This window comes from Oncorhynchus nerka, linkage group LG9a, assembly GCF_034236695.1.
Source record: "Oncorhynchus nerka isolate Pitt River linkage group LG9a, Oner_Uvic_2.0, whole genome shotgun sequence".
Classification (NCBI taxonomy): domain Eukaryota; kingdom Metazoa; phylum Chordata; class Actinopteri; order Salmoniformes; family Salmonidae; genus Oncorhynchus; species Oncorhynchus nerka.
This window is the reverse complement of record NC_088404.1, coordinates 43,753,824-43,780,087: the sequence shown is the minus strand read 5'-3', so window position 1 is coordinate 43,780,087 and position 26,264 is coordinate 43,753,824. Positions and strand designations below refer to the sequence as shown.

Genomic DNA, 26,264 nt, shown 5'->3' with positions numbered 1-26,264 from the left:
TGCCGTTTGGCAAGACGTAGACTCGGTGGCAATGGCAAGACTGAGAATACCCTGTCTGTCATGTTTAGCTTTGCTATTCTGTGAGGGCCTATGTTCTGAACCTGCTTCGGTGCTTTAGGTGCCAAGGATTCAGACATGTTGCAGCAGTGTGTAGAAGGGAGATCCCATGATGTGAGAAATGTGCAGGAAGGTATAGTCAGAGGGAGTGTGCTGTTGGGATAGAGAAAGCACTGTAGTAAACTGTGGGGGTGCCCATGTAGCTGGGGATCCGAAGTGCCCTGTGAGAGAGAGACAGGTTGAGATTGCCAGAGTTCAAGTGGGGCAGAAAGTTTCCTATGAGGCAGTGAAGAGAGTAGAAGATAACCCAAGGATGAGTGAGTCGACTGGGATGCCCCCATGAGTAGGCCTGAAGAGAGAGAGCCAGCGAGGATGAGTTTTAATAAGGTTGGATTTCTTGCATTTACAGCCATGGTGATCAACTGCACTGCACTGATGGAGCAGAAATCACAGAAAATAGATGTGGTAGTTGCAGCAGCAGATAAATATTTGGGTGTGAAATATTTTTAGTTTAGAAGATCTACAGGATGTTTTGAGAGAAGGGGTTCCATCCTCCCAGGCCGACAGCCTGTTGTAGGCTCGTTTAGGGCCAAAGTTGTGGGATGGGGTGGTGGGATAGTGTTTAGGTGCAGGGTTAGATGGTGGTGCAATTCAAGTTTTCCCATTCCCCTTTTCTTGGTCACAAAATGTGCAATCCGTACTCTGACCTGCGAATGGCAGCAACACAACACAGCATCTGGTCTACCGGAAAACCAAACGAAGAAGAAGTCTCGACGTCACTACTGTAAACTTCTGATCCGGAAGAATACTTTGTCCATTATGAAATCGCAGGCGACAGCTAAGTGCATTTAGTATACAGTAGTTTATTATAAAAAATATTTCACGGGCCGACATTCCGATCTGTGAATATGACCTTCGCCTTGAGACCAACGCGACGCTTGTACGCTCACCTGTCAACGTCTAATTTCGTGCAGTGTCGCACTATCAAGAAAGAACACACTTTAAAAGTGAGCATTCAGTTAACTTGGTAATGTGTCAGTTTGTTCTGATATTTTGATCATACCGGTAGTTAATGTTTAAAAGCTTAATGAGCTGCATGATATATTCTTGTTCTGGTGGATAGATAACCGAAATGCACGACTGCATTTATTCTGTAGGCTAGTAGTAGTAGAGCCTTAGCCCTTGATCATGACTCCGTTCCATTGCATTACACATGAGTCATTGGACGAAGGCGTCTTCTGTAGGGGGAATTTTGTTAAGATCTCGACGCTCGGTCTGAACATTAACATGCATCTCTTGCGCTACTCTTTTGGAAACACAAGAACCTTATCTTTCATATCAGCGAGAAATGTTTTGTTTGTCTTTTTGTTAAACTAAAGGTTAAATTGATACACACATTGTTAAGGTTAGTGTGGCCATGTCTCTATGTTACAGCACTTGTTTACTGAAAACAAGAGGCTATCTAAGCATGTTCCGAACACCTGTGCGTAATGCCGCGTTCACAACAACTGGGAACTCAGTGCAAATCATGAAGTCGGTGATCGTCAGGTTGGAACTCTAGAGAGGCCCGGGTTCCTGAATTGGAATTCCGAGTTGGATAACCCTTCAAATCGATTTTTCCCAGTCGGATATAGTTTTTTCCGTGTTCCCAGTTGTTTTGATTTCATCCGACTTCCGAGCTCCCAGTTGTTTTGAACGTGGCATATGAAGCTGAAGCGTAGTTTAGTCAGATGGAGGCACCCATAGCTGAGTGGCTCTGCGCAAACTGCTACATTATGTGTATATGTTTTATTTTAAATATTATTTCTCACTGATGAAAGATACGATATTTTTCGAAAGCAATATAGCAAGTGATGATTATATAAATTTATAAACGTTACAATACAGCGTCGGGATTGTAGTTCACGTGTGGCATTTGGGGGCGAAGCAAATGGCGGAGAACTGTAGGGAAGAAGGCATAATTCGACCTAGTTTTCCAGAGCTAGTATAGCCTAGCCATCTAGGCTACCAAGTAAGCAAAATTACGTTGAAAATATGTATTTTTCAGACGTGGACATCACATGCATTTCAGGTGCTGGACGTCAAAAATACATATTTTACGAAAATGAAAAGACGTCTAGTGTTTTTTCCCGGATGTTTAAAGACGTCTTCTCCGGACATTGAAATCAGTGCATTATAGGTGTTGAATGAAAGGTAAAAAAAATAGGTATTTTACGGACGTGGAAAATAATTATTTTTCAGGCATTGAATCTATGGCCAAAATTAAACTGCTATACATTTTTAATTAAGTAAGCATTATATCGCAATAATATTTGCGATATATCTTCATAGGAAAGAGGAGCAGACTGCAGATCACTTCAACTACAATAGCATTATAGAGTAACGGTTACATATTTTTTATTTTTTGCTGTGACTGATACGTTGTTGTTTATCTATCTTAGTTGAATGCACTGACTCAGTCACTCTGAATAAGAGTGTCTGCTGATTGACCTAGACCTAAATGTAAAAACAAATGAGTTGAATGCACTAAGTCACTCTGGACAAGAGTGTCTGCTGACTGACCTAAATGTAAAACAAATATATATATATATTGCAAAGCATGATGGGTATTAGTCTAATTAGTTGCGCCCCCAAACAAGTACACGTTTGGTCGGTGCGAGCCAGATCTAAATCTGAACGAATCATACAGTACGGTACAGTTTAGTATAGTAGAACACAGAGTACAGTACAGGCCCCGGTTTCCCCATGGCGGTGTTTTAACAAAGCATCTGTCCTACAACTAACGAAGATGTAACATGCGTTTCCCAAAACACCACACAGATAGAACGGTCGGTAAGTGTTTTGTTGAAGCATGTGTCTGTACTGATGGAGTCGAAATAAATGTGGAGCTTCTCTCGGATCACCCTTTTCCATTAAAATCTTACCTTAACATTTGAATTATTTGACAATACTGATGACGAATCAGCTCCTAGAGAGATAAACACTCATATATTGAGGTGGCTTATTCTAATTATTTTCCAATAAAAATGCACTAAATCACAGATTTGGAGCATTGAGCTCATGTTAGGCTACACATCATGAAATATGTTACAGGAGCCAAATAAAACTAAATTGAATGAACATGAAATCTATTTTAATATCATTTAATACCGTATATAGGCCTATGTAGCCTATACTGTACAGAATGTAGGCTATTTATCTAATGCAGTCATCTCAGTTTTCATTTGAAGCATCTTTTCATCCTTTGCTTGTTTGCAACAATTTCAAAGACATTGTATTTGTAGTCAACTTCGTTGTGACGTTACCCGCAGTCACAGAGACAGATAAACCTCTTCTGTGTGTGAAGTGACATGGAAGGGAAAAAAGGCATCTAACGCACTTAACTGTTCTAAGAGTGGTCTGAGGCAGGCGTTAGAATATAAGTGTTTATAAGTGCATCGTTAATAACGATGCTTTTGGGAAACAGCTCAGATATCTATCGATGAACTTAGCCTTAAGCTGCACAGGACAGAGTTTTATTCGGCAGAATACGACACAGTAGAGAGACATTTAGTAGGGTACAATAGGTTTCCGGAACTCTGTCCTGGGGCCCCAATTGGGTGCATGTTATGGTTTTTACCCTAGCACTACACAGCTGATTCAAACAATCATAGCTTGAGGATGAGTTGGTGATTTGAATCAGCTGTGTATTTATTTAACCTGGCAAGTCAGTTAAGAACAAATTCTTATTTACAATGACGGCCTACCGGGGAACAGTACTGCCTCGTTGAAAACTACAGATTTTTACTTTGTCAACTCGGGGATTAGAGGGGGAGGGCAGGACCGAGTTTGGGAAACCCTGCACAAAAGTATACTTTGCTTTACTTTTTTTTTTAAAGTTCACTGAGGACACATTCTCATTTACAGCAATGACCTGGGGAATAGTTACAGGAGAGTGTAGGGGGATTAATGAGCCAATTGGAAGCTAGGGTTGATTAGGTGGCCATGAGGGCCAGGACACCAGGGTTAACACCCTTACAATAAGTGCCATGCTATCTATAATAACCATAGATTGTGTCATGACGTTGGCCTGGGGTTAGGTTTATGACAGTCATAAATACCTCTTCCCCCCCTTTTTCCTCTCTCTACCCTACTGATGTTACATTTGCAAAACCCTTGGTTAACATAGAGATTCTGGGAACATCAGAAGGTGGGGGGAAATGAACTATATTCTGGTAATCCGACCAATTGAACATATGCGGTGGTACTTAATGAATATGATGTCAGTTCAGTTGTCATCTGAGACATTCTCATCAATGATAAGATGACAAACTCTACAGTGGAAAGTCTACACCTCAGAGTTATCGGATTCACATGGAATTGTTGTTCAATTTAAATGTTTGAATATGAAATTATTCGTGATGAAATGTGATTTTAGCTTCTAAAATGTGAGATTTGGGTTTTCATAAGATAGGGCTCTGCTCAATCAGTGGCCCGCCCCTGTGAAGGGACATGGGCTATAAAACTTTTCAAACTAGGGTAGCCTAGTGGTTAGAGCGTTGGACTAGTAACCGGAAGGTTGCAAGTTCAAACCCCGAGTTGACAAGGTACAAATCTGTTGTTCTGCCCCTGAACAGGCAGTTAACCCACTGTTCCTAGGCCGTCATTGAAAATAAGAATTTGTTCTTAACTGACTTGCCTAGTAAAATAAAGATAAAAAAAAACACACCCTCCTCTCTCTTCCTATATAAGCCCTTGACAACAATATAACCTCCTGTTCCGAGGACGTGAGAACGACGGTCCGATGTCAGAATGGTTCAGATAATAACTACAGAACAAAGCCAACATCAGCTTGAGCTTTGGTTGCGAATGGTATGAACTCTTATTCACTACAGAAGTGATACCTCCTAGCTGTTGAGTTAGCAACAGCTGCTGCAAACGAGGGTCAGGAAGGAACAGACAGAGTATCCTGTCTACCACACAATGACGTTACTACAACGTATTCAATTTACCAGCAGAAAGATTCTTCAAAGGACACGGTTGGGCAACACGGCCTTCCATCTACCACCAACCTACCGAAGCGCAGCTTAGAGTAAATATGTATTGCATTTTCCTTTTCCTAATGGGAGGTCATTTAGAATGCATAAGATACTGTATTTACGATAGTACAGCTTCGCCCTTTGTTCCTCAGTCTTTCCACTCTTTCACTCAAACCCAGCACCTTTTCTTTTGTGTAACCAGCTGTCATATCTGTTCCGCCCGCTAGGGACATTTTCCTTTATGACGTAATTTGTAATCAAGTTATGATTTAAATATGTGTATGTGTAATTCTGTGTGTTTAGTTAGGTATTTAGTAAATAAATAATTAACCCCATTTTGTATTGCTGATTCAACTTGTTAGCCAGGGTTCGTGCAGATAACCAAGAATTTACAACTTTCAGATGTGACTGAATTAAGATGACGATTAATATTGACTGCTATTGATGTAAAATATTACTAGGTCTATAAGAGTTTATTCGGAAGATAACAGCTCTATAAATATTATTTTGTGGTGCCCGACTCTCTAGTTAATTACATTTAAATGATTAGCTCAATCGGGTAATATTAATTACAGAGAAATTATTTTATAGAATAGCATGTCATATCACTTAATCCGGCATAGCCAAAGACACGACAAGAGTCAGTACACCTGTTTAACGTCCCATCCGAAAGACTGCACCCTACAAAGGGCAATGATCCCAATCATTGGGTTAATTTGTTTGGGACCAGAGGAAAGAGTGCCTCCTACTGGCCCTCCAACACCACTTCTAGCAGCGTCTGGTCTCCCATCCATGGACAGACCAGGACCGACGCTGCTTAGCTTCAGAAGCAAGCCAGCAGTGCTCTACTATATTGTTCTGTACTATACTCTAATCTTCTTTACTGTACTGTGCCGTCCAAACTTGTGAAACGTAGATGTCTATGATTGACCAAAAAAATGCTTAGTGGGTGCTGAAAACAAGGGTCTCTCCTTGTCAATCCTTATCTTTTGTCGTTTTTTTTTTTTTGTAGTTGTAATTTTCAGAACTTGTGAACAGTAATGCTTTATTACTTGTTACAAGCATGTATACATGTCTTTTTAAGGCTTTTAATGATTTTTATTTCTGTGCATTTTTAAATATTTTTTATTCACCTTCCTGCCTTTCTTGTCTATAGAAGTATACAGTTGATTAATTCAGTCACAAGTCCAACAAGCCTATGTGGTTCTAGTATAGTCCCCTTGTTCAGGTATGGCTAAACTGTTCTTATTGTGTGTGTCCCTGTGTTAGAATGGTGGGTGGGAGCAGGTGATCCCTGCATTCCGCTCGGTGTGTGGTGAAGATGGAGTGTCCCTGGGTGCAGCAGTCAGGGAGCAACATGGCAGAGACGAGTCTGTACACAGGTGAGCTCAGCCGTCTGGCACAGAGCAGGTGTGTCCTGTCTCCAACATGCAGGCACACATACGCACACACTCGATTTGTGTATGTGTTTCAGGGTTGGGGTCAATTTCAATTGAAGCCAGTCAATTCAGGAAGTGAACTTAAATTTCAAATCAATAATTGAAAAAAGGGCATTTCTTTTCAATGTCTTCTCAATAAACTGAAAAGTAGAAGCTATTAAAAATGTAATAAAAAAAAAAAATCTGATTATTGAATTCACATAAATTCCTGAATTGACTGCCTTCAATTCGAATTGACCCAACCCTGATGTGTTTCTGGTGATGGATAGCTACAGGGATTCGGGGTGTGCCTTGGTGGTTCTAGGAGTATCCAATAAGTCTAAGTGATTGTTCTCTCCCAGATGTCACCCCCCAGACGTAGTGGTGTGGCCGCGGAGTGTGGAGGAGGTCAGTGCCCTCGCCAAGATCTGCCACCACCACCACCTTCCCATAATCCCATTTGGCACAGGCACAGGCCTCGAGGGAGGAGTGGGTGCACTTAAGGTGAGAGCGAATCAGTCTGTGTCAAGGAGAAAGATAAATACCAGCCTGGAAAGTTTGATTAAATCTCTCTGTGAATTTATATATAATTTGATTAAGATAATTGATTGTAGACAAATTAGCCATTTTAATTGATAGGATTCAGATAATCTTCAATAAATATAGTACCCAACATCCAATTTGGAACTTAATTCTTCCTAACAATGAGTAAGACATAAGGAATCCAATAAATTATAAAAAGCCACCGATGGAGCCTACACACCCCATGCCAATCCAACCCCAACAACCAGTATACAGTATCGTTTATCAGTGTTTGAAAAGTAGTATGGAGTATTGCTTCTTCTGCATCCTTTGTAATGTATTCCCTGTGAATCTGGTGATGTTTTTTCCCTCTGTTCAGAGAAATTAGTCATTGAAGTCACTTGCATTATTTACCATAAATAAGTACCACATTTTGTCCAATAGATGCAGTTGTTCCTGCTACTGCCACCACACCCTTTTATCCATGTTGCTGGTCTCTTGTGTTTATTAAATGGATCACAACATTCTTTTTACAACTTTGGGTAGAAAACCAATGGCTTTTGCTCATGATGAAAATAGATTTTATGGTCATCCTCACAATTCGAGCCTGTCCTCCATGAAAGCAATTCTGTTTTTCATTATCTTAGGCTTAATTTCTCTCCTCTGTGTGTGGTTTATTCCCTTCAAAAAGGTCTGGATTAGTTAGACCATTCCTGGTGAACAAACAAACCATTAGGTTACAGCACTTCAATGGTAAAAGTCCCAAATACACACTGTGTGTGTGTGTATGTATGTATATATATATATATATATATAGTGTTTTGCAATGGTAATTGTATTGGGTTGGGTTTAATGGTAAATGTCACTAATCACACTACATAATAGATGTTTTCTAAGAATTTGATTGAAAAACATATGACTGCCATGCAATGGATTATATTTGAATTATTTTCTAAGGATTGTCATAACATTTTAGTCACTAGCCCATTTCTCCATCAAAGTTTTGGGTTTGAAAGAAAAGTCTTCATATGAGAATTGCACCGTACGGATAGTTCTCAGAGAGCTGCCATTTGTTGGACTATTCAAGGAGAGTTGGGTTGAAGCATTAGGTTGCTAAGAGAAGGACAAACTGAATTCCTTTCATGGAGGACTGGCTTGACCACACAATACATTTATCATTCGCAAAAGCTATTGGTTTTCTACCCAATTTCCAAAGAAAATGTTGTGATTCATTTAATAAACACAAGAGACCAGCAACATGGATAAAGGGTGTGGTGGCAGTAGCAGGAACAGTGGTATCTAGTGGACAAAACATGGTACTTTCACACATTTATGGTAAATGTGGCAAGCGACTTCAATGGCTAATTTCTCTGAACAGGGGTAAACAACCATCACCAAATTCACAGAGATATACTTTACAAAAGGTGAATAAGCAATACTCTAAGCCACAGCACCATACTACTTGTCAAACATAGAGAACTCAATCAATCACATTTATTTATAAAGCCCTTCTTACACCAGCTGATGTCACAAAGTGCTGTACAGAAACCCAGCCTAAAACCCCAAACAGCAAGCAATACAGGTGTAGAAGCACGGTGGCTAGGAAAACTCCCTAGATAGGACAGAACCTAGGAAGAAACCTAGAGAGGAACCAGGCTGTGAGCGTACTGATTGATGGGTGGGATTCGCCTGGATGGATGTTCCTTGTGTCTCACTCAATGGTAGGAAAAGGTTAGACCAAATCGGATGTTGAGTACTATAATTTGTTGAATATTATGTGAATCCAATTTGGGTACAATCAATCAGCTTTATTTCTCAATAACAACCTGAGATGCTGGGTGTCATGGCTTGTTGAAATGACATGGAATGACCCTAGAGAGAAAGATGACTAGAGTGAGAGAGAAAGTTGTTTTGTGTAAAAGCCATAATAATTCATGTTGACGTTTTTTGTTTCTCTCGCACAATGTCGGAATGTGTGTGACAGAGTAAGACAGGATGCAGTGTCATCATCTCCTAAAGGTGTCTAAATGAAGGGTGCTGTGTAAGAAGTCTTGAAAAAGGGGTCAATGTGTTGTCAGTACCAAATAGCACAGGCAGACGTCTGTACAGTGCATCCCTGACCTCTGATAACATGGGTCCTTGTATTCACAATGTTTCATTGAGGGTCTATAGGAAGTATTCCAAGTGTGTGTGTGTGTGTGTAAGGGTGGGGTGTGTTTTAGTCTGAGGAACATGGACAGGGTGTTGGACCTCCATCAGGAGGACTTTGATGTGAGCGTGGAGCCAGGTGTGACACGCAAAGGCCTCAACTCCTACCTGAGAGACACGGGCCTGTGGTTTCCTGTCGGTGAGTCACGTGACCTGCAATGATGTCACTGCTCCAACGGGTAGGCCCCATAGGCCTGTCACTATACACACGCCTGAGTTTAGTTAATCATTGTGAAATGAAGGGGAACATTTTTCTATCGTGAAATAGGGGTCCATGGGTGGAAAATGTTGGGAACCCCTGATATAAGTAATCACACCAACTACTTTCATGTACAATGGTATTGCATGATCGTCATTCTAGCTGACATTTTGTGCCCGAAGTTGGGAAGAATATTTGTGAAGTGTTGGGTATGAAATCACTGAGGTGTTCTACTGTCTGTCGGCACACACAGACCCTGGTGCAGACGCGTCTCTGTGTGGCATGGCTGCCACCAGTGCATCAGGCACCAATGCGGTGCGCTACGGCACCATGCGGGAGAACATACTCAACCTAGAGGTGGTGCTGGCAGATGGATCCATCATCCACACAGCAGGCAGGGGGCGCCGTCCCCGGTAACACTCCCAGACATGGATATATTCATGGTTATATACGTCATTGGTTACACTGCCAGGCCGGAAACAGAAAGTGACAGTTAAAACAGGGTTTAGTGTTTAGCTATTAACAACCTATGTGGTGTTCTCTTTCTGTAATTTCACCAGTAATGAGGACATGTATGACCTTTGACCTTCTCTCGTCTCCGTTAGGAAGACGTCAGCGGGGTACAACCTGACCAACCTGTTTGTGGGTTCAGAGGGCACTCTGGGAGTGATCACGAAGACCACCCTGCGTCTCTACGGGGTGCCAGAAGCCATGGTGTCTGCTGTGTGCACCTTTCCCTCTGTCCAGGCAGCAGTGGACAGCACTGTGCAGGTCCTCCAGACTGGAGTGCCCATCGCACGCATCGGTGAGTAGACAAGGTGGCCATTTACTAGTTTAACACAGAACTTACCTCTGCGTTCATTGTTTTCTTACTGTAAGGTGCCTGTCCATCTTAAACTGACACTGAGCAAGAGACTGCTATGCATTCTTACTCAGAGTAACCAAGGGCTTTAGACACTAATTGGAGGACCTGATGCTATTTAAAACACTGACCAAGTGTTTTTTACCACAATCTTCTCAGTGGAGCTGGAGCCTTGTTCTAATCCAACCACGTCTGTCCTTTCCAGAGTTCCTTGATGATGTGATGATTGACGCCTGTAACAGCTTCAACTCGCTGTCCTACCCCGTGGCCCCCACTCTCTTCCTGGAGTTCCACGGCACTGAGAAGAGTCTGGAGGAGCAGGTTACCGTCACAGGTGTTTTGTTGCTGTACGGTGTTATACTGAATGTGTGATGTAATTGTACGTTAAGTTAACGTTACTTGCGATAGTTTGCTGTAAATTTGACTTGATTGAGATTTCTTCTTTATTTGTTGATTGGAAACTGTCCAGAGGAGATCACGCAGGCTAACGGTGGGTCAGACTTTAGCTGGGCACGGGATGCAGAGACCCGCGGGCGCCTGTGGAAGGCACGACACGATGCCTGGTACGCTGCCCTGGCACTCAGACCGGGCTGCAAGGTAAGTAAGGCTCTGACTCTAATAATTATTGATAAATAATGTAATCACTTCGGCATTATTGTTTGTAATGTTGTAACAGAAATGTGCTGACTCCATTTTGGTCCTGCAGGCCTACTCCACAGATGTGTGCGTCCCTCTCTCTCGTCTCCCTCAGATCATTGTGGAAACCAAGGAGGACCTGATGCTAAACGGACTCACAGGTAACGGCTAGCTAACAATCAACACAGACTCCCTGGTGGGGCATCACTCAGAGGATACAGTGTTTGTTTATGTTACTGTACATGTTTGTGTGTGACCAGTAGTGTATTGAGGATTCATTCTCTCCTGAGGTCCGATCGCGGGTCATGTTGGAGATGGAAACTTCCATTGTATAATGGTCATGGACCCCAATGACCAGGATGAGGTCATTAGAGTTCATGAGTTCACTGAGCGACTGGCCAGGTACTGTATGTCTCTCTATCCTTTCTCCTTTTATCACCATTAAAATCGGCCCCTTGTTCCTGACCATTGAACTCCTTCTCTCTTATCCCTGTATTTATAGTTCTGTTTCTCTCATGCTGTAGGAGAGCACTGGCCATGGACGGGACATGTACGGGGGAGCATGGGGTGGGCCTGGGGAAACGAGCGTTGCTCCGAGAGGAGATGGGACCCCTGGCCATCGAGGTCATGCAGGGCCTCAAAGCCACCCTTGATCCCAAGAACCTCATGAATCCTGGGAAGGTTCTGTAGCTGAAGGTACTGTAGCTATGACCTTATCAGAGCACTGAATCAATGAATGAAGTGTAAAACAATACCTTTGTCTGCCACAGGGTGTCAGGAGTTTGGTATTTTATAGAGTAACTGACTGAGTACCACGGGCAAATTGTGTTATTTTTGCCTGTCCAGTTCCTCAGAATGAACTGCTGCTAATTTAGATGTTATTACAATGGAACGGTGGCTTGAAATTATTTATTTGCAACAAACCTAATGCAACGTTCTGTGTTTTGTTTCTGTTAAATTGTGTGCCCTGTTGATGTGTACATACTGTATTCAAACTGTAATTGGCCGCTTCTGATTGACAATTAAGTATTTTTTAATAAAATATCCCTCATATTGCCATGGTGTAGTTGCTCTTATGTCTAAAGATTTTCTTACAATCTGATTTGTCAATATTAGCTGATGCCTTCAAATTGGGTGAACAAAGTAACTAAATGATAAGCATTTACACACCATTTCATGAGTAGATTTGTCAAACTGAACATTTAGGCCTGAATCTAGTTAAGGAAATTACATGGAAAAAACATGTTTATTTAGACTTTTATTATTATATTTATCATTACTCATCCCACAGATTGCACATCAAAATCATGAGACAATTAGTTGATACCTCCAAAACAGGCATCCATTCACATCCTTGGAAAAAAAAGTAATCAAAAGACATTAAAACTAAATAAAGCAAGAAATGAAGGTATGGCCCTTTAGAGCGTTGAGCAGGGCTACAGTTAGCAGGAGACGTTAAGTTATATAGTTTATATCATAACTGACTAGTAGTCTGTCTCCCCTGTGTCTGAGAAGCTTGGTGGTTCTCTGCTTGCTTAATAAATGGTTTTTGTAGTGCCCTCACGGGTATGAAGCAGATAACCCTGCAAAAATACTATTCTCTACATTTTAATCTAGCACAAATGGAAGAAACATTTGTTCAGTCTTTTTTCCCTCACAGAAACACCATTCTATTATTCTTTATACATTAGAGGCATTCTGAAGAGTACTGTGAGTTTTCTGACCAATTTGGAAAAACAAATCTTAAATGTGAATAAATACGTTGTAACCCCGGAATAGCTCAGTTGTAACCCCGGAATAGCTCAGTTGTAACCCCGGAATAGCTCAGTTGTAACCCCGGAATAGCACTAAAATGTTTGGGTTGATGGGTCTTGAACACCTCCATTACAGTAAGTCAACACAACCAGAGAGGACATTACCTATTTCAGCAGAAAGCATATGGGGCACAGACAGTCTCTTAGGCCAAGATGCATCACACACACACTCTCACATGAACACACTCAAGGCCCCTACAAATAAATGACTCATTCTGATCAGTGTCCCCATCACAGCAAAAACCTGGTGGACAAAAATAACTACATAGAATATGTCATGTTGATTTTCTGTAACTGTAAACATTAGCGAAATAAAGGGAGAAATGACACATTCACACAGGGAAAATGGACATCTAAATTGTAAACGTTTCAAACACAGACCAACACACAGTATTGTCTCAGACTTCTATTTGACCCTTTAGCAAATCAGGCTCTCACACTACAGAGATCATCATCACCCCAACCACACCACAGGTATGGTGACTGACATCATCCTCACCGCCCCAGCACATAGAAGAACGTAAACCAACGAACCCCAACTGCCCCCTACAACACACAAGCACACATTCACACACCACCAAGCATAAACAATGTACCCCCTCCACACACAGAACAAGTGTAGTTTGACTGGCATCTTCACTGCCCAAACACATAGAGAAGCATAAACTACACACCTGACACCACCCACCCACACACACAGAAACCTACACAGACAGACCCTGCCTGCCCCGCCAATTCGGCATCTCACACACCGCTACTCCACCTCAAAGCGAAGACTAAGAGAAGCACATGTGACTCCAGCTAATGAGTGAGTGGGTGGGTGCTGTAACTATAGTGATTGGGGGGGCTTCTGTCTGATGATCAGACAACGTCCTGGGAGTCGACCTTTCCCTGGCACACAGGGTGCATCCAGCCCGATTCTTCCTCCCCTGTCTCTTCCGGTGAAGGCCATGTGAGGACTGGATCCAGATGAGTGACAGGGAGCGTTAGACTCTGGAGGCAGAATGGAGGGCAGAGCAGGGGGCCAGGGCATGTGGTGGGGCAACTGGCTGGCTGGGGTGGGGGGACAAGCGGCCTGATGAGGCAGTTTGTCTGGAGGGATGGTCAGCCTGGTTGGGCCCGACTGGCAGTCTCTAGGGCTGAAGGGGCAGGGAGGAGGGACACTCTGTAATGCATGTGGAAGTGACAGTATTGGCTTGATGTTTCTTCTTTTGGTTCAGTTTGCAAGGAATTTTCTTGATAGATCAATTGATTGGTTGTTTTGATTGTTTAATTTTTTTGGTTACTTCAGTATCCAGTTATCCATGGTTGGACCATAAAGTGCCCTGAGAGGTTATAGCCATATAATCAAAGTGGATACACAAAGACAGTTAAGGGTGTTATTTTAAATGTATAATTCACACTTACAGGAATGCTATAATTTCATACCGACTAAGACATTTTTATTCAGGGTGGTTATACTGTACATGCATGTGTGCGTATGTATGCATTATACAGTGCATTTACACTGAGTATACCAAACATTAGCAACACCTTCCTAGTATTGAGTTGCTCAATTAGTCGGGGCGTGGACTCTACAAGGTGTCAAAAGCGTTCCACAGGGATGCTGGCCCATGTTGACTCCAATGTTTCCCACAGTTGTGTCAAGTTGTCTGGATGTCCTTTGGGTGGTGGACCATTCTTGATACACACGGGAAACTGCTGAGCGTGAAAAACACAGCACCATTGCAGTTCTTGACACACTCAAACCGGTGTGCCTGGCACCTACTACCCCGTTCAAAGGCTCTTAAATTGATTTGCCTTGCCCATTCACCCTCTTTAACCCGTCTCCTCCCCTTCATCTACACTGGTTTGAAGTGGATTTAACAAGTGACATCAATAAGGGATCATAGCATTCACCTGGTCAGCCTAAGTCATGGAAAGAGGTGTCCTTAATGTTTTGTACACTCAGTGTAGACGTTAGTGAGTGAGCTATTTCAAGAGTATGTTCTCATCATATTACTACTACCTAGTTACACTGAGTGAGTGTCCTATTTGTACCATAGTATTCTTGTAAGAATCTCCTGTCCCCAGTCTCCTGTGTGGAAGAGAAGGGATGCTCTCACCTTGAAGGAGTAGTAGTAGCAGCACAGAGGTCAGTCAGTCTGAAGGATGCTCAGGGCAGGACCGATTAATCTCAAACCAGGAGTCTATACAGCTGGGAGAGGAAGAGAGGGGGAAACACAACCATTACATGAATGCACTTATCTCGTTGGCCTCGGTTACGGTATATCACTGAGGCCTAAATGTATTGCCCCACTGCGTATAATTAATCTAGTGGAGTCATTTCAGGCTGGGTAATCTTGTGAGCCTGCGTGCTTACTGTACATTGGGAACGTATTCAGAGCCCTCTACTTGTTCCACATTTTGTTACGTTGCAGCCTTTCTAAAATATATATTTTTTATTCCCTCAATCTACACACAATACCCCATCATTACCAAGTGAAAAAAGGTTTTTAGAATGTTTTGTAATTGTCTTAAATAAAATAAAAAATAGAAATACCTGATTTACATAAATATTCAGAGCCTTTGCTATGACAAATTAAGCTCAGATGCATCCTGTTTCTATTGATCCTCATTGAGATGTTTCTACAACTTGATTGGATTCCACATGTGGTAAATTCAATTGATTGGACATGATTTGGACAGTGCATGTCAGAGCAAACACCAAGCCATGAGGTCAAAGGAATTGTCCCTTGAGCTCCGAGACAGGATTGTGTTGAGGCAGAGATCTGGGGAAGGGTACCAAAAAAATTCTGCAGCATTGAAGGTCCCCAAGAACACGGTGGCCTCCATCATTCTTAAATGGAAGAAGTTTGGAACCACCAAGACTTTTCCTAGAGCTGTGCCCCTGGTCAAACTGAGCAATCGGTGGAGAAGGGAGGTGACAAAGAACCCGATGGTCACTGACAGATTGAGTTCCTCTGTGGAGATGGGAGAACCTTCCAGAACGACAACCATCTATGCAAAACTTCACCAATTAGGCCTTTATGGTAGAATGGCCAGACGGAAGCCACTCCTCAGTGAAAGGCGCATGGCATCCCACTTGGTGTTTGCCAAAAGGCACCAAAAAGACTCTCAGACCATGAGAAACAAGATTCTTTGGTCTGATGAAACCAAGATTGAACACTTTGGCCTGACTGCCAAGCGTCATGTCTCGAGTAACCCTGGCACCATCCCTACGGTTAAGCATGGTGGTGGCAGCATCATGCTGTAGGGATGTTTTTCAGGGGCAGGGACTGGAAGACTAGTCAGGATCGAGAGAAAGATGAACAGAGCAAAGTACAGAGAGATCCTTGATGAAAACCTGCTCCAGAGCGCTCAGGCCCTCAGACTAGGGCGAAGGTTCACCTTTGAACAGGACAACGACCCTAAGCACACAGCCAAGACAATGCAGGAGTGGCTTCGGGACAAGTCTGAATGTCCTTGAGTGGCCCAGCCTGAGCCCGGACTTGAACCCGATCGAACATCTCTGGAAAGACCTGAAAATAGGTGTGAAGTGACGCTCCCCATCCAACCTGACAGAGCTTGAGAGGATCTGCAGAGAAGAATGGAAGAAACTCCGAAAATACAGGGGTGCCAAACTTGTAGCGTCATACCAAAGAAGACTCGATACTGTAATAGCTGCCAAAGGTGCTTCAACAAAGTACTGAGTAAAGGGTCGGAATACTTATGTAAATGTGATGTATATTTTTTTTTCAATTAGCAACATTTTTTGAAAAACCTGATTTTGCTTTGTCATTATGGGCTATTGTGTGTAAATTGTTCCCCCCCCCTCATCAATTTACAACATTTTATAATAAGGCTGTAACGTAACAAAATGTGGAAAAAGTCAAGGAGTCTGACTGAATACGCTGTACAGTCCGGACCAGGAGTTAAGTCAGAGGGTTCGTCAAATGGCACCCTATTCCCTATGGTGCATGTCTTTTGACCTGAGCCATATGTGCCCTAGTCAAAAGTAGTGCACTATCTAGGGGATAGGAGGTCATTTGAGACGCAGCCTGAGAGCGGAGTCATACCTCACCTTTTGTGATAGATGCAGAGACAAGGCAGTCTGGCGATGGTGTCTCCTTGCTGCAGCTCCTCCAGACAGATCACACATTCCCCGGCATCCCTTGCTAGCACGTCATCTGTGACACACACAAACACATGCAGGCGCACACACACACACACACACACACACAAAAGAAAGCAAGACAACGGTGAGTGGCAATGACACATCACACCGTACCAAATATGAAAAACAAAGACAGTGTGTCACTGCCACAAGAACAAAACTAAATTCAGTAAAAAACTGGAGACTATTCCAGTAAAGCAACAATAGAACAGATACACCAGAATAGAACAGAGCAAAAGAAACACAGCTGTGCACTCTGCTATTCAGGTGGAAGAGCATCCAGTCAGTGCGTCAGAGGAGAGGGAGGACTAGGCCTTGTCTGGTTGCTGCTGTGTAAAACAAACAGCAGGGGGCAGCATTGAGCACAGTCTGGTCTGGACCTACACAACCAGAGAAGAAGAGGTGAAGCAAGAGGGTCCACTGCTGTCAAAATCTGTCCATGCGGGAATACAGTGATAAGCAGACCGATAAGCAGACCGCCTGCCTACCCGCCTTTTGGGACAACGACTCCTATTTTTAGGGCAGAGACACAGTATCTCTAACAACTCACTGATGCAGGGTTTTACTGGCTTACACCGGGCCAACACATCGTTTGGCTTCTAGACCCAACATGGCTCACAGTTACTGTCTCTGTGCACAGTCAGACGGTATACGAACCAGAAGACTGTGTGTGTGTGTCTGTTACTGGAAACATCCAGCCATTTGTTCAGCAAGGTAATGATCAGCAGGATAGAACACGGTAGCTCATACCCCAACAGTGAGTCACTGAAACACATTTCGCAACAGCCATTGTTCTTAGAATAAGACATTGTGGATTCCAGTAAAACCTAGTTTAAATTTGACAGTAAATGCTGCAGTGCCAGAACAGAGTAGGACACCAGACCACATCCTGTTACAGCAACTCAATACTTTCCCTCGAAACACCAGTGTGTGTGTGTGTGTGTGCGCGCGTGTGCGCAAGCACGCATCTTTCTTGTCATGACTGTTTTGTTTGAGTGAGAGTGGGGTTTTAGAACAAAGGGTAGACTTAAACAATAAGGCCCAAGGGGGTGTGGTGTATGGCTAATATATCATGGCTAAGGGCTGTTATTAGGCACAACGTGAAACAGAGTGCCTTATTGCTTTTATAAACTGGTTACCAACATACACTGAGTATACCAAAAATTAGGAACACCTTCCTAATATTGAGTATCAAAGGCTTTCCACCGGGATGCTGGTCCATGTTGACTCCAATGCTTCCCACAGTTGTGTCAAGTTGGCTGAATGTCCTTTGGGTGGTGGACCATTCTTGATACACACGGGAAACTGTTTATTTTGAAAAACTCAGCAGCATTGCTGTTCTTGACACAAACCTGTGCACCTGGCACCTACTACCATACCCTATTCAAAGCCACTTTTCTTTGTCTTGCCCATTCACCCTCTGAATGTCACACATACACAATCCATGTCTCAATTGTTTCAAGACTTAAAAATCCTTCTTTAACCTGTCTCTCCCCCTTCATTTACACTGATTGAAGTGTAATTAACAAGTGACATCAATAAAGGATCATCGCTTTCACCTGGTTGGTCTATGCCAGTGAAAGAACAGTAAACAAGTATGTTTGTGTCATACCCGTGGTATATTATCTGATATACACATTCTGTTTTAGCCAATCAGCATCACAGACCCAAACTACCCAGTTTATAAAACGGGATGGCGAGGTGGACGTGATGCACTGAACCTCTGGTAGTCCATTCAAAGCATTTAAGGAAGTGAAGGTTATATTTTTAAATGACCCTTAATGAAATGTTTGGTTAGGTTTGAGCACTGGGTGAAAACAGTATTAGAACAAAGGAAAGCGGGGAGGAGGGATGAGAGACGAGGGAGGGAATGTGGGGAAGCTAAGGTGAAGGGAGGAGAAGACAGCGTGAGATGGAGTGAGAGACAGACTGAAGACATATGCTCTGAATGTAAATCAGCTTAGCTAGCTGCCCAGTCCCGTCAACCCTCTGCCTCCCCCTCTCTCCCCACCTCCCACCCCCTCTCCTCCAACATCCTCAATCTCCAAAACTGGTCCTCAGTAAATTTATACACAGCTGTTCCCTTTCCACACCCTTGCAGATAGAACAATAAGCACCCCCTCCTCCTCCCCCCGTCCTCACCTCCTGCTCCTTAGCTTGTTATCCTCTTAGGAGCTATGGCATCAGCGGCTCGCTTCGCATTATGCCAGCCAGCCAGCCAGAGGGAGGGAGTGTGTTTGTTTTTGTGCATGCAATGTTGTGTACATGGGGGGGATTTAGGTCTAGGTCTTCACACTGCAAAGTACAGTATGTGTCTATATATATTTGTGTCTGTGGGTATGCATTATTATTTGTGTGAAGTTTGTTAGGTCTTATGTTTTATGCTTATGTATGTGTGTGTGTTTTCTAGGAATCTATGGGTGTTTGTGAGTGAGTGACTGAATGTGACACTGTTTTAGTAGAAATGTAAGTTGGAGATTGAAGGATAGATGAAGCCAGTCCACGTCAGCTGACCACTGTCTTTTTTGGGCTACGACATTGCATGATGATATTTTAATACCTGTGGTTAAATATAGCCCTTGCAGAGAGAGAGGAGAGTTGGAGAGAGAGATGAGAGAGAAAGAGTTTGGCTTTTACAGCACAGGTGATGGCTGCCTGCTAGTCTGGAGGACACACAGAGACAGACAGGGAAGCAAGCCATGCTTGAGAAAGCCATAAAAGAAAAAGTACTTTAATCCTATTTGATGTGTTTGGGAAGAATGCCAAATCTCTGTTGGCAATATACTGTATGCAAATGACACTGAGTGGGAAAGGAGTTTATCTGTGAAATAAAAATGAATAATTCAATAACGTCAAGATATTACACTGTCTCTTACAGTTGATGGTGGACGGTGCTGTTTTTGACTAATATTAATGCACTTATATATGTCTGTATTAGCTGGGTGTCACCACCCCTATGTTAATCTCCTATCAGGATCAATACTGGCTGGGGTGGGCAGGAGTTCACAGGTATAAGCACCATTAAAGACCACTGGGTAAACCACACAAATAATGTGTGGCATTTCTAACCAGTAACCAATATCACAATGTCAATCTGGCTGGCCAGATACCCACACACTGTATGGATCCTCTATGTCATTATAATAGACACACACACACAACTCTCTAGCTGCTCCACAAACAGAAACAGTAAGAATACAGACAGACACACACATTTATCACTGCCACTGCGGACAGTGTGTGTGTGTGTGTGTGTGTGTGTGTGTGTGTGTGTGTGTGTGTGTGTGTGTGTGTGTGAGGTACATTGGCCATGCAGAGAGATCTGCTGATGTGTGACAGGAAGCGGGCCCAGCTGATTGACAATGGGCCACAGAGCATTCTGGGAAATAAGATAAGCCGCAGCCCTGTCCCTATGTGTCACTAACTCAGGGGATTGCAGAGCGAGAAAGGGGGGGGGAGGACAGAGAGGAAGAGATGGAGAGGGAGAGAGAAAGCAAATGTGTCAGAAATCAAATTTGAAAGGACAGTTGAAAAACAACCCCAAAAAAACGAGAGATTTCTCCTCTTACTCTTTATCAGCCATCTCTGAATCACTCTCCAGACTCTTCCATCCTTCTCAGTCACTCTCTGTACTATTCCATCCATCCCAGTCAGTTTCGCTCTACTTTTGCTGCTCACTATCAAGCCAGGCAACCTGGGCTACTATTGCCGGATACCAAGCACGCTAAGCAGTTAGCCCTTGTTTTAGGACCACCGATTTCCAGAGGTTTCTACTGCTGGCGTCTCTCATTTCACGGAGTGAATAGCGTGCTCGTCCTACTATCATTACTATCATGCCTCCGAAAAAAGGCAAGGACCACATCTCTGCTGGACAGGTACGTGAACTCTTGGAAAAGCAGAAAGTTTTCTATACGGAAATGATACTTCAGCAGGAAAAGAACTGTAAAAGCTTCATACAAATGATCATGGAGTCGACCAACAAACAGCTGGACGACCTGACTAAAGATGTACAAGACATTAAAACAAGCCTTCAGTTCACACAGAAGGATGTGGATGAAGACAAACTTGAAGATACTTTCCAGAAACTGTTCCTCGATGCGGAATGAAATCACCACAGTCAGGGAGGGCCTCCAGAACATGTCTGGGAAGGCTGATTACCTGGATGGACATTCGAGGAGAAATAAGCATGTAATAGATGGTATCCAGGAGAGCCAAAGTGAGACATGGGCTGAATCAGAGGACAATGTTTGAAAGCTGTTTTCTGAGGAGCTACAACTGGATCAACAGGTAGAGCTGGAACGTGCTCACCGGTCTGGTAAACCAGGGGGCACTGGTGGTGCAAATGGAACCAGACCCAGGACAATTGTAGTGAAATTCCTCAGGTTTAAGGATAAACATGCAGTCCTTGAAAAAGCCAAACGTCTTAAAGGGTCCTTCGTCTTCATCAATGAGGGTTTCTCAGATGCAGTCCATCAAAGAAGAAAGGAACTAATACCAGCCATGAAGGCTGCAAGAGAACGAGGTGACATAGCATATCTGAGGTATGACAAACTGATTGTTCACCTCAGTTAACTCCCAAGGAGTTAGGAGGAGCAACAGACAAGTCATTCCAGCTCCACACACACATCTCAGATTCCAACTGCGGATTCATGTTTGGACATATAAATACTGTGCATCTACCAAAGAAAGGTCTGTTAATTGCGCACTTGAATATATGCAGTTCAAGGAACAAAATTCATGAAATATGCTGTCTAGTGCAGTCAAACAATATTCATGTATTGGCAATAACAGACTCACATGGACTCTTCTCTTGAGGATGCTGAGATCTCTATACCTGGATATAATTTGTTCAGGAGGGACTGAAATAGATATGGGGGCGCAGTTGCAGTTTACATCCAGAGTCATATTCAAGCAAAACAACGTAAAGACTTCATGTTGAATGGATTAGGAGGTGCTACGGGTACAGGTGGATTTACCACATTTGAAACCTAAACTAGTTGGTTGCTACTATAGGCCACCTGGTGCTGATGTGAAATATATTGATGTAATTTGCGAAATGTTGGATAAGGTATCTGATGAAAATAGGGAAATATATTTTGGGGGGTAGATATGACTATTGCTTTTTTTAACACCAACTGTCCAATGAGAAAGAAACATATTTCTGTTGCCAATGTACAGTTGAAGTCAGAAGTTTACAAACACCTTAGCCAAATACATTTAAACGCAGTTTTTCACAATCCCTGACATTTAATCCTAGTAAAAATTCCCTCTCTTATGTCAGTTAGGATCACCACTTAATATTAAGAGTGTGAAATGTCAGAATAATAGTAGAGAGAATGATTTATTCAGCTTTTATTTCTTTCATCACATTCCCAGTGGGTCAGAAGTTTACATACACTCAATTAGTATTTGGTAGCATTGCCTTTCAATTGTTTAACTTGGGTCAGACATTTCGGGTAGCCTTCCACAAGCTTCCCACAATAAAGTTGGGTGAATTTTGTCCCATTCCTCCTGACAGAGCTGGTGTAACTGAGTCAGGTTTGTAGGCCTCCTTGCTCGCATACGCTTTTTCAGTTCGGCCCACAAATGTTATATGGGATTGAGGTCAGGGCTTTGTGATAGCCACTCCAATACCTTGACTTTGTTGTCCTTAAGCCATTTGCCACAACTTTGGAAGTATGCTTGAAGTTGTTGTCCATTTGGAAGACCCATTTGCGACCAAGCTTTAACCTCTTCAACCTATGGGGGCGCTATGTCATTATTGGATAAAAAAACTTGCCTGTTTTAAGCGCAATATTTTGTCACGAAAAGATGCTCGACTATGCATATAATTGGAAAGAAAACACTCTGACGTTTTCAAAACTGCAAAGATATTATCTGTGAGTGCCACAGAACTTATGCTACAGGCGAAACCAAGATGAAACCTCAAACAGGAAATGAGCAGAATTTTTGAGGCTCTGTTTCCCATCGTCTCCTTATATGGCTGTGAATGTGCCATGAATGAACCTAAGCTCTCTGCCGTTCGTCCAAGATGTCTGCAGCATTGTGACGTATTTGTAGGCATATCATTGGAAGATTGGCCATAAGAGACTACATTTGCCAGGGTCCGCCCGGTGTCCTTTGTCTAAATTGGTGCGCAATTTTCAGCTGCTGGCATTTTCCCATGGGATACAGAGGGGAAAGCACGCTTCCACGAACGATATATCTTTGAAGAGATATGTAGAAAAACATCTTGAGGATTGATTCTAAACAACGTTTGCCATGTTTCAGTCGATATTTGGAGTTATTTTGGAAAAAGTTCGGCGTTTTTATAACTGAATTTTCGGGTTTTTTGGTAGCCAAACATGACGCAGAAAACGGGCCGATTTCTCCTGCACAAATAATCTTTCAGGAAAAACTGAACATTTGCTATCTAACTGAGAGTCTCCTCATTGAAAATATCCGAAGTTCTTCAAAGGTAAATGATTTTATTTGAATGGTTTTCTGGTTTTTGTGAAAATGTTGCCTGCTGAATGCTAACGCTAAATGCTAGCTATCAATAGCTATCAATACTGTTACACAAATGCTAGTTTTGCTATGGTTGAGAAGCATATTTTTGAAAATCTGAGATGACAGTGTTGTTAACAAAAGGCTAAACTTGAGAGCTAGCATATTGATTTCATTTCATTTGTGATTTTCATGAATAGTTAACGTTGCGTTATGGTAATGAGCTTGAGGCTGTATTCACGATCCCGGATCCGGGATGGCTCGCCGCAAGAAGTTAACTTCCTGATGTCTTGAGATATTGCTTCAATATATCCACAATTTTCCTTTCTCATGATGCCATTTGTTTTGTGAAGTGCACCAGTCCCTCCTGCAACAAAGCACCCACACAACATGATGCTGCCACCCCGTGCTTCACGGTTGGGATAGTGTTCTTCGACTTGCAAGCCTCCCCATTTTTCCTCCAAACATAACAATGGTTGTTATGGCCAAACAGTTCTATTTTTGTTTCATCAGACCAGAGGACATTTCTCCAAAAAGCATGATCTTTGTCCACACGTGCAGTTGCAAACCGTAGTCTGACTTTTTTATGGTGGTTTTGGAGCAGTGGCTTCTTCCTTGCTGAGCGCCCTTTCAGGTTATGTCAATATAGGACTCGTTTTACTGTGGATATAGATACTTTTGGACCCGTTTCCTCCAGCATCTTCACAAGATCCTTTGCTGTTGTTCTGGGATTGATTTGCACTTTTCGCACCAAAGTACATTCATCTCTAGGAGACAGAACACGTCTCCTTCCTGAGCGGTATGACGGCTGCGTGGTCCCATGGTGTTTATACTTGCGTAATATTATTTGTACAGATGAACGTGGTACCTTCAGGCGTTTGGAAATTGCTCCCAAGGATGAACCAAACTTATGGAGGTCTACAATTTTTTTTCTGAGTTCTTGGCAGATTTCCACATAATGTCAAGCAAAGAGGCACTGAGTTTGAAGGTAGGCCTTGAAATACATCCACAGGTACACCTCCAATTGACTCAAATGATGTCAATTAGCCTATCAGAAGCTTCTAAAACCATGACATCATTTTCTGGAATATTCCAAGCTGTTTAAAGGCACACTCAACTTAGTGTATGTAAACTTCTAACCCACTGGAATTGTGATACATAGAATTATAAGTGAAATAATCTGTCTGTAAACAATTGTGGGAAAATGACTTGTGTCATGCACAAAGTAGATGTCCTAACCGACTTGCCAAAACTAGTTTGTTAACAAGAATTTTGTGGAGTGGTTGAAAAATGAGTTTTAATGACTCCAACCTAAGTGTATGTAAACTTCCGACTTCAACTGTATGTAACCTGACCCAAGTTATGACATTACCAACCAGAACGTTCACTAATAGGTCTGGTATCACATCAACTTGTATCGATCATATTTTTACTAACATGGCTGAACATTGTTCTAATGCTGTATCAGTGGCACTAGGTTGCAGTGATCATAACTTGATTGCACTCACTAGGAAAACTAAAATACCAAAATCTGGCCCTAAAATAATCTACCTCAGGTCCTACAGAGGGTTCAATCAGAACTCATTTGTGGATGAGATTAAAAATGTGCAACGGTTAGAAGTATGTAGTAAGGATGATCCTGAAAATGTCACTTAAGTTTATGAAATAATTTATGGTTATAGTTGATAAGCACGCCCCTTTAAGAAAATGCACTGTGAGGTCAAACGGTGCCCCATGGATTGATGATGAGCGGAGAAATGTAATGATTCAACGTTATGATGCCAAAAAAGTAGCAGATAAATGTGGCACTCTGTTTGATAAGCAAAGTTATTGTAAATTAAGAAATCTTGTGACCAAGCTAAACAAAGGAAAGAAGAAGGGATTCGATCAGCACAAAATTGATGAAGGGTGATGGGAAAAAGCTGTGGGGAACGTTCAACACTTATGGGTAGGAATTCGAACATGTTCGCCTTTTTTGTTGAATCAGAGGGTAAATTTATTACAAAACCACATGACATCGCAAACTACTTTAATGAATATTTTACAGGCAAAGTGGACAAGTTGAGGAATGCTATGATTCCAACTGATGGCTCCATGTCATATACCCTTTTAAAAGACTGTATCATGAAGGAGAGGCAATGCATGTTCGAATTTCATCAAGTAGAAAGTGAAGAGGTAGAAAGGATGCTGCTGTCTCTTTCAGATGACAAGTCACCTGGTACAGATAATCTTGACGCCAGATTGCTTAGAGCTACAGCTAGCCAAATATCTACCCCAATCTCTTATATTTTGAATAAGTGCTTGATGTAGTGGGTGTGCCCAGAAGTCTGGAAAGAGTCAAAGGTTATTCCACTACCTAAGGATAAAAAAAATCTGCATTCACTGGTCCTAATAGTCGTCCTATAAGTTTGCTGCCTGAGTTAAGTAAATTGTATCTGTACAAATCAAGGATTATTTCTAATGTAGTGATCTGATAACGGGTTTCCAGCATGTGTACAAAGAAGGGCATTCTACGAGTACGCCCTTAGCACAAATGACAGATTATTGGTTAAAGAGTATGGATGACAGGAAGTTAGTTGGTGTTGTGTTGCTAGATTTCAGTGCTGCTTTTGATGTAATTGATCATGAACTGTTACTAGGTAAACTCAAATGTTATGGTTTTAAGTCTGCAGCTCTATCCTAGATGGAAAGCTATCTATCCAGGAGAAGGCAAAAATGGTTATTTAATGGTAGCTTTTCAAACAATAAATATATACACTGTGGTGTTCCTCAAGGAAGTAGCCCAGGCCAACTTCTCATAACCTTCAGTAATGAACAAAGCAAGAGTGGTCATGTATGCTGATAACTCCACAATGTATAGCGCAGCATCAGAATGTAATGAGCTAACA

At 42.4% G+C, this 26,264-nt stretch overlaps 2 protein-coding genes across 6 annotated transcripts in view; one reads left to right on the top strand and one right to left on the bottom strand.

The window, feature by feature from the left end:
* Window positions 1-843: 843 nt before the first annotated feature.
* Window positions 844-11,979, top strand: ldhd (lactate dehydrogenase D). Of its 3 annotated transcripts, XM_029668267.2 has the most exons (11): window positions 848-1,064; window positions 6,345-6,457; window positions 6,856-6,997; window positions 9,221-9,362; window positions 9,676-9,835; window positions 10,028-10,227; window positions 10,490-10,618; window positions 10,754-10,881; window positions 10,991-11,081; window positions 11,211-11,322; window positions 11,445-11,979. In XM_029668267.2, exons 1-11 carry the CDS (start codon window positions 966-968, stop codon window positions 11,608-11,610), a joined length of 1,482 nt encoding a protein of 493 aa, XP_029524127.2. In that variant the 5' UTR covers window positions 848-965; the 3' UTR covers window positions 11,611-11,979. The 3 variants fall into 3 exon arrangements, with proteins under 3 accessions (XP_029524129.2, XP_029524130.2, XP_029524127.2); XM_029668269.2 differs by lacking the exon at window positions 11,445-11,979 and having other exon boundaries at window positions 844-1,064; window positions 11,181-11,268; XM_029668270.2 differs by lacking the exon at window positions 11,445-11,979 and having other exon boundaries at window positions 845-1,064; window positions 11,184-11,272.
* Window positions 11,980-12,165: 186 nt separating this feature from the next.
* Window positions 12,166-26,264, bottom strand: part of znrf1 (zinc and ring finger 1) — a 31,760-nt gene continuing 17,661 nt past the window's right edge. Inside the window, exons 3-5 of one of the 3 annotated variants that reach the window (XM_029668265.2) lie at window positions 16,798-16,903; window positions 14,840-14,931; window positions 12,166-13,899 (exon numbers count right to left, since the gene is read on the bottom strand). In XM_029668265.2, the coding sequence (XP_029524125.1) occupies window positions 14,874-14,931; window positions 16,798-16,903 (164 nt within the window). In that variant the 3' untranslated portion in view covers window positions 12,166-13,899; window positions 14,840-14,873. Of the gene's footprint in view, window positions 14,060-14,839; window positions 14,932-16,797; window positions 16,904-26,264 lie in introns of all 3 variants that reach the window. The other 2 variants (XM_029668266.2, XM_029668264.2) reach the window with 2 other exon arrangements.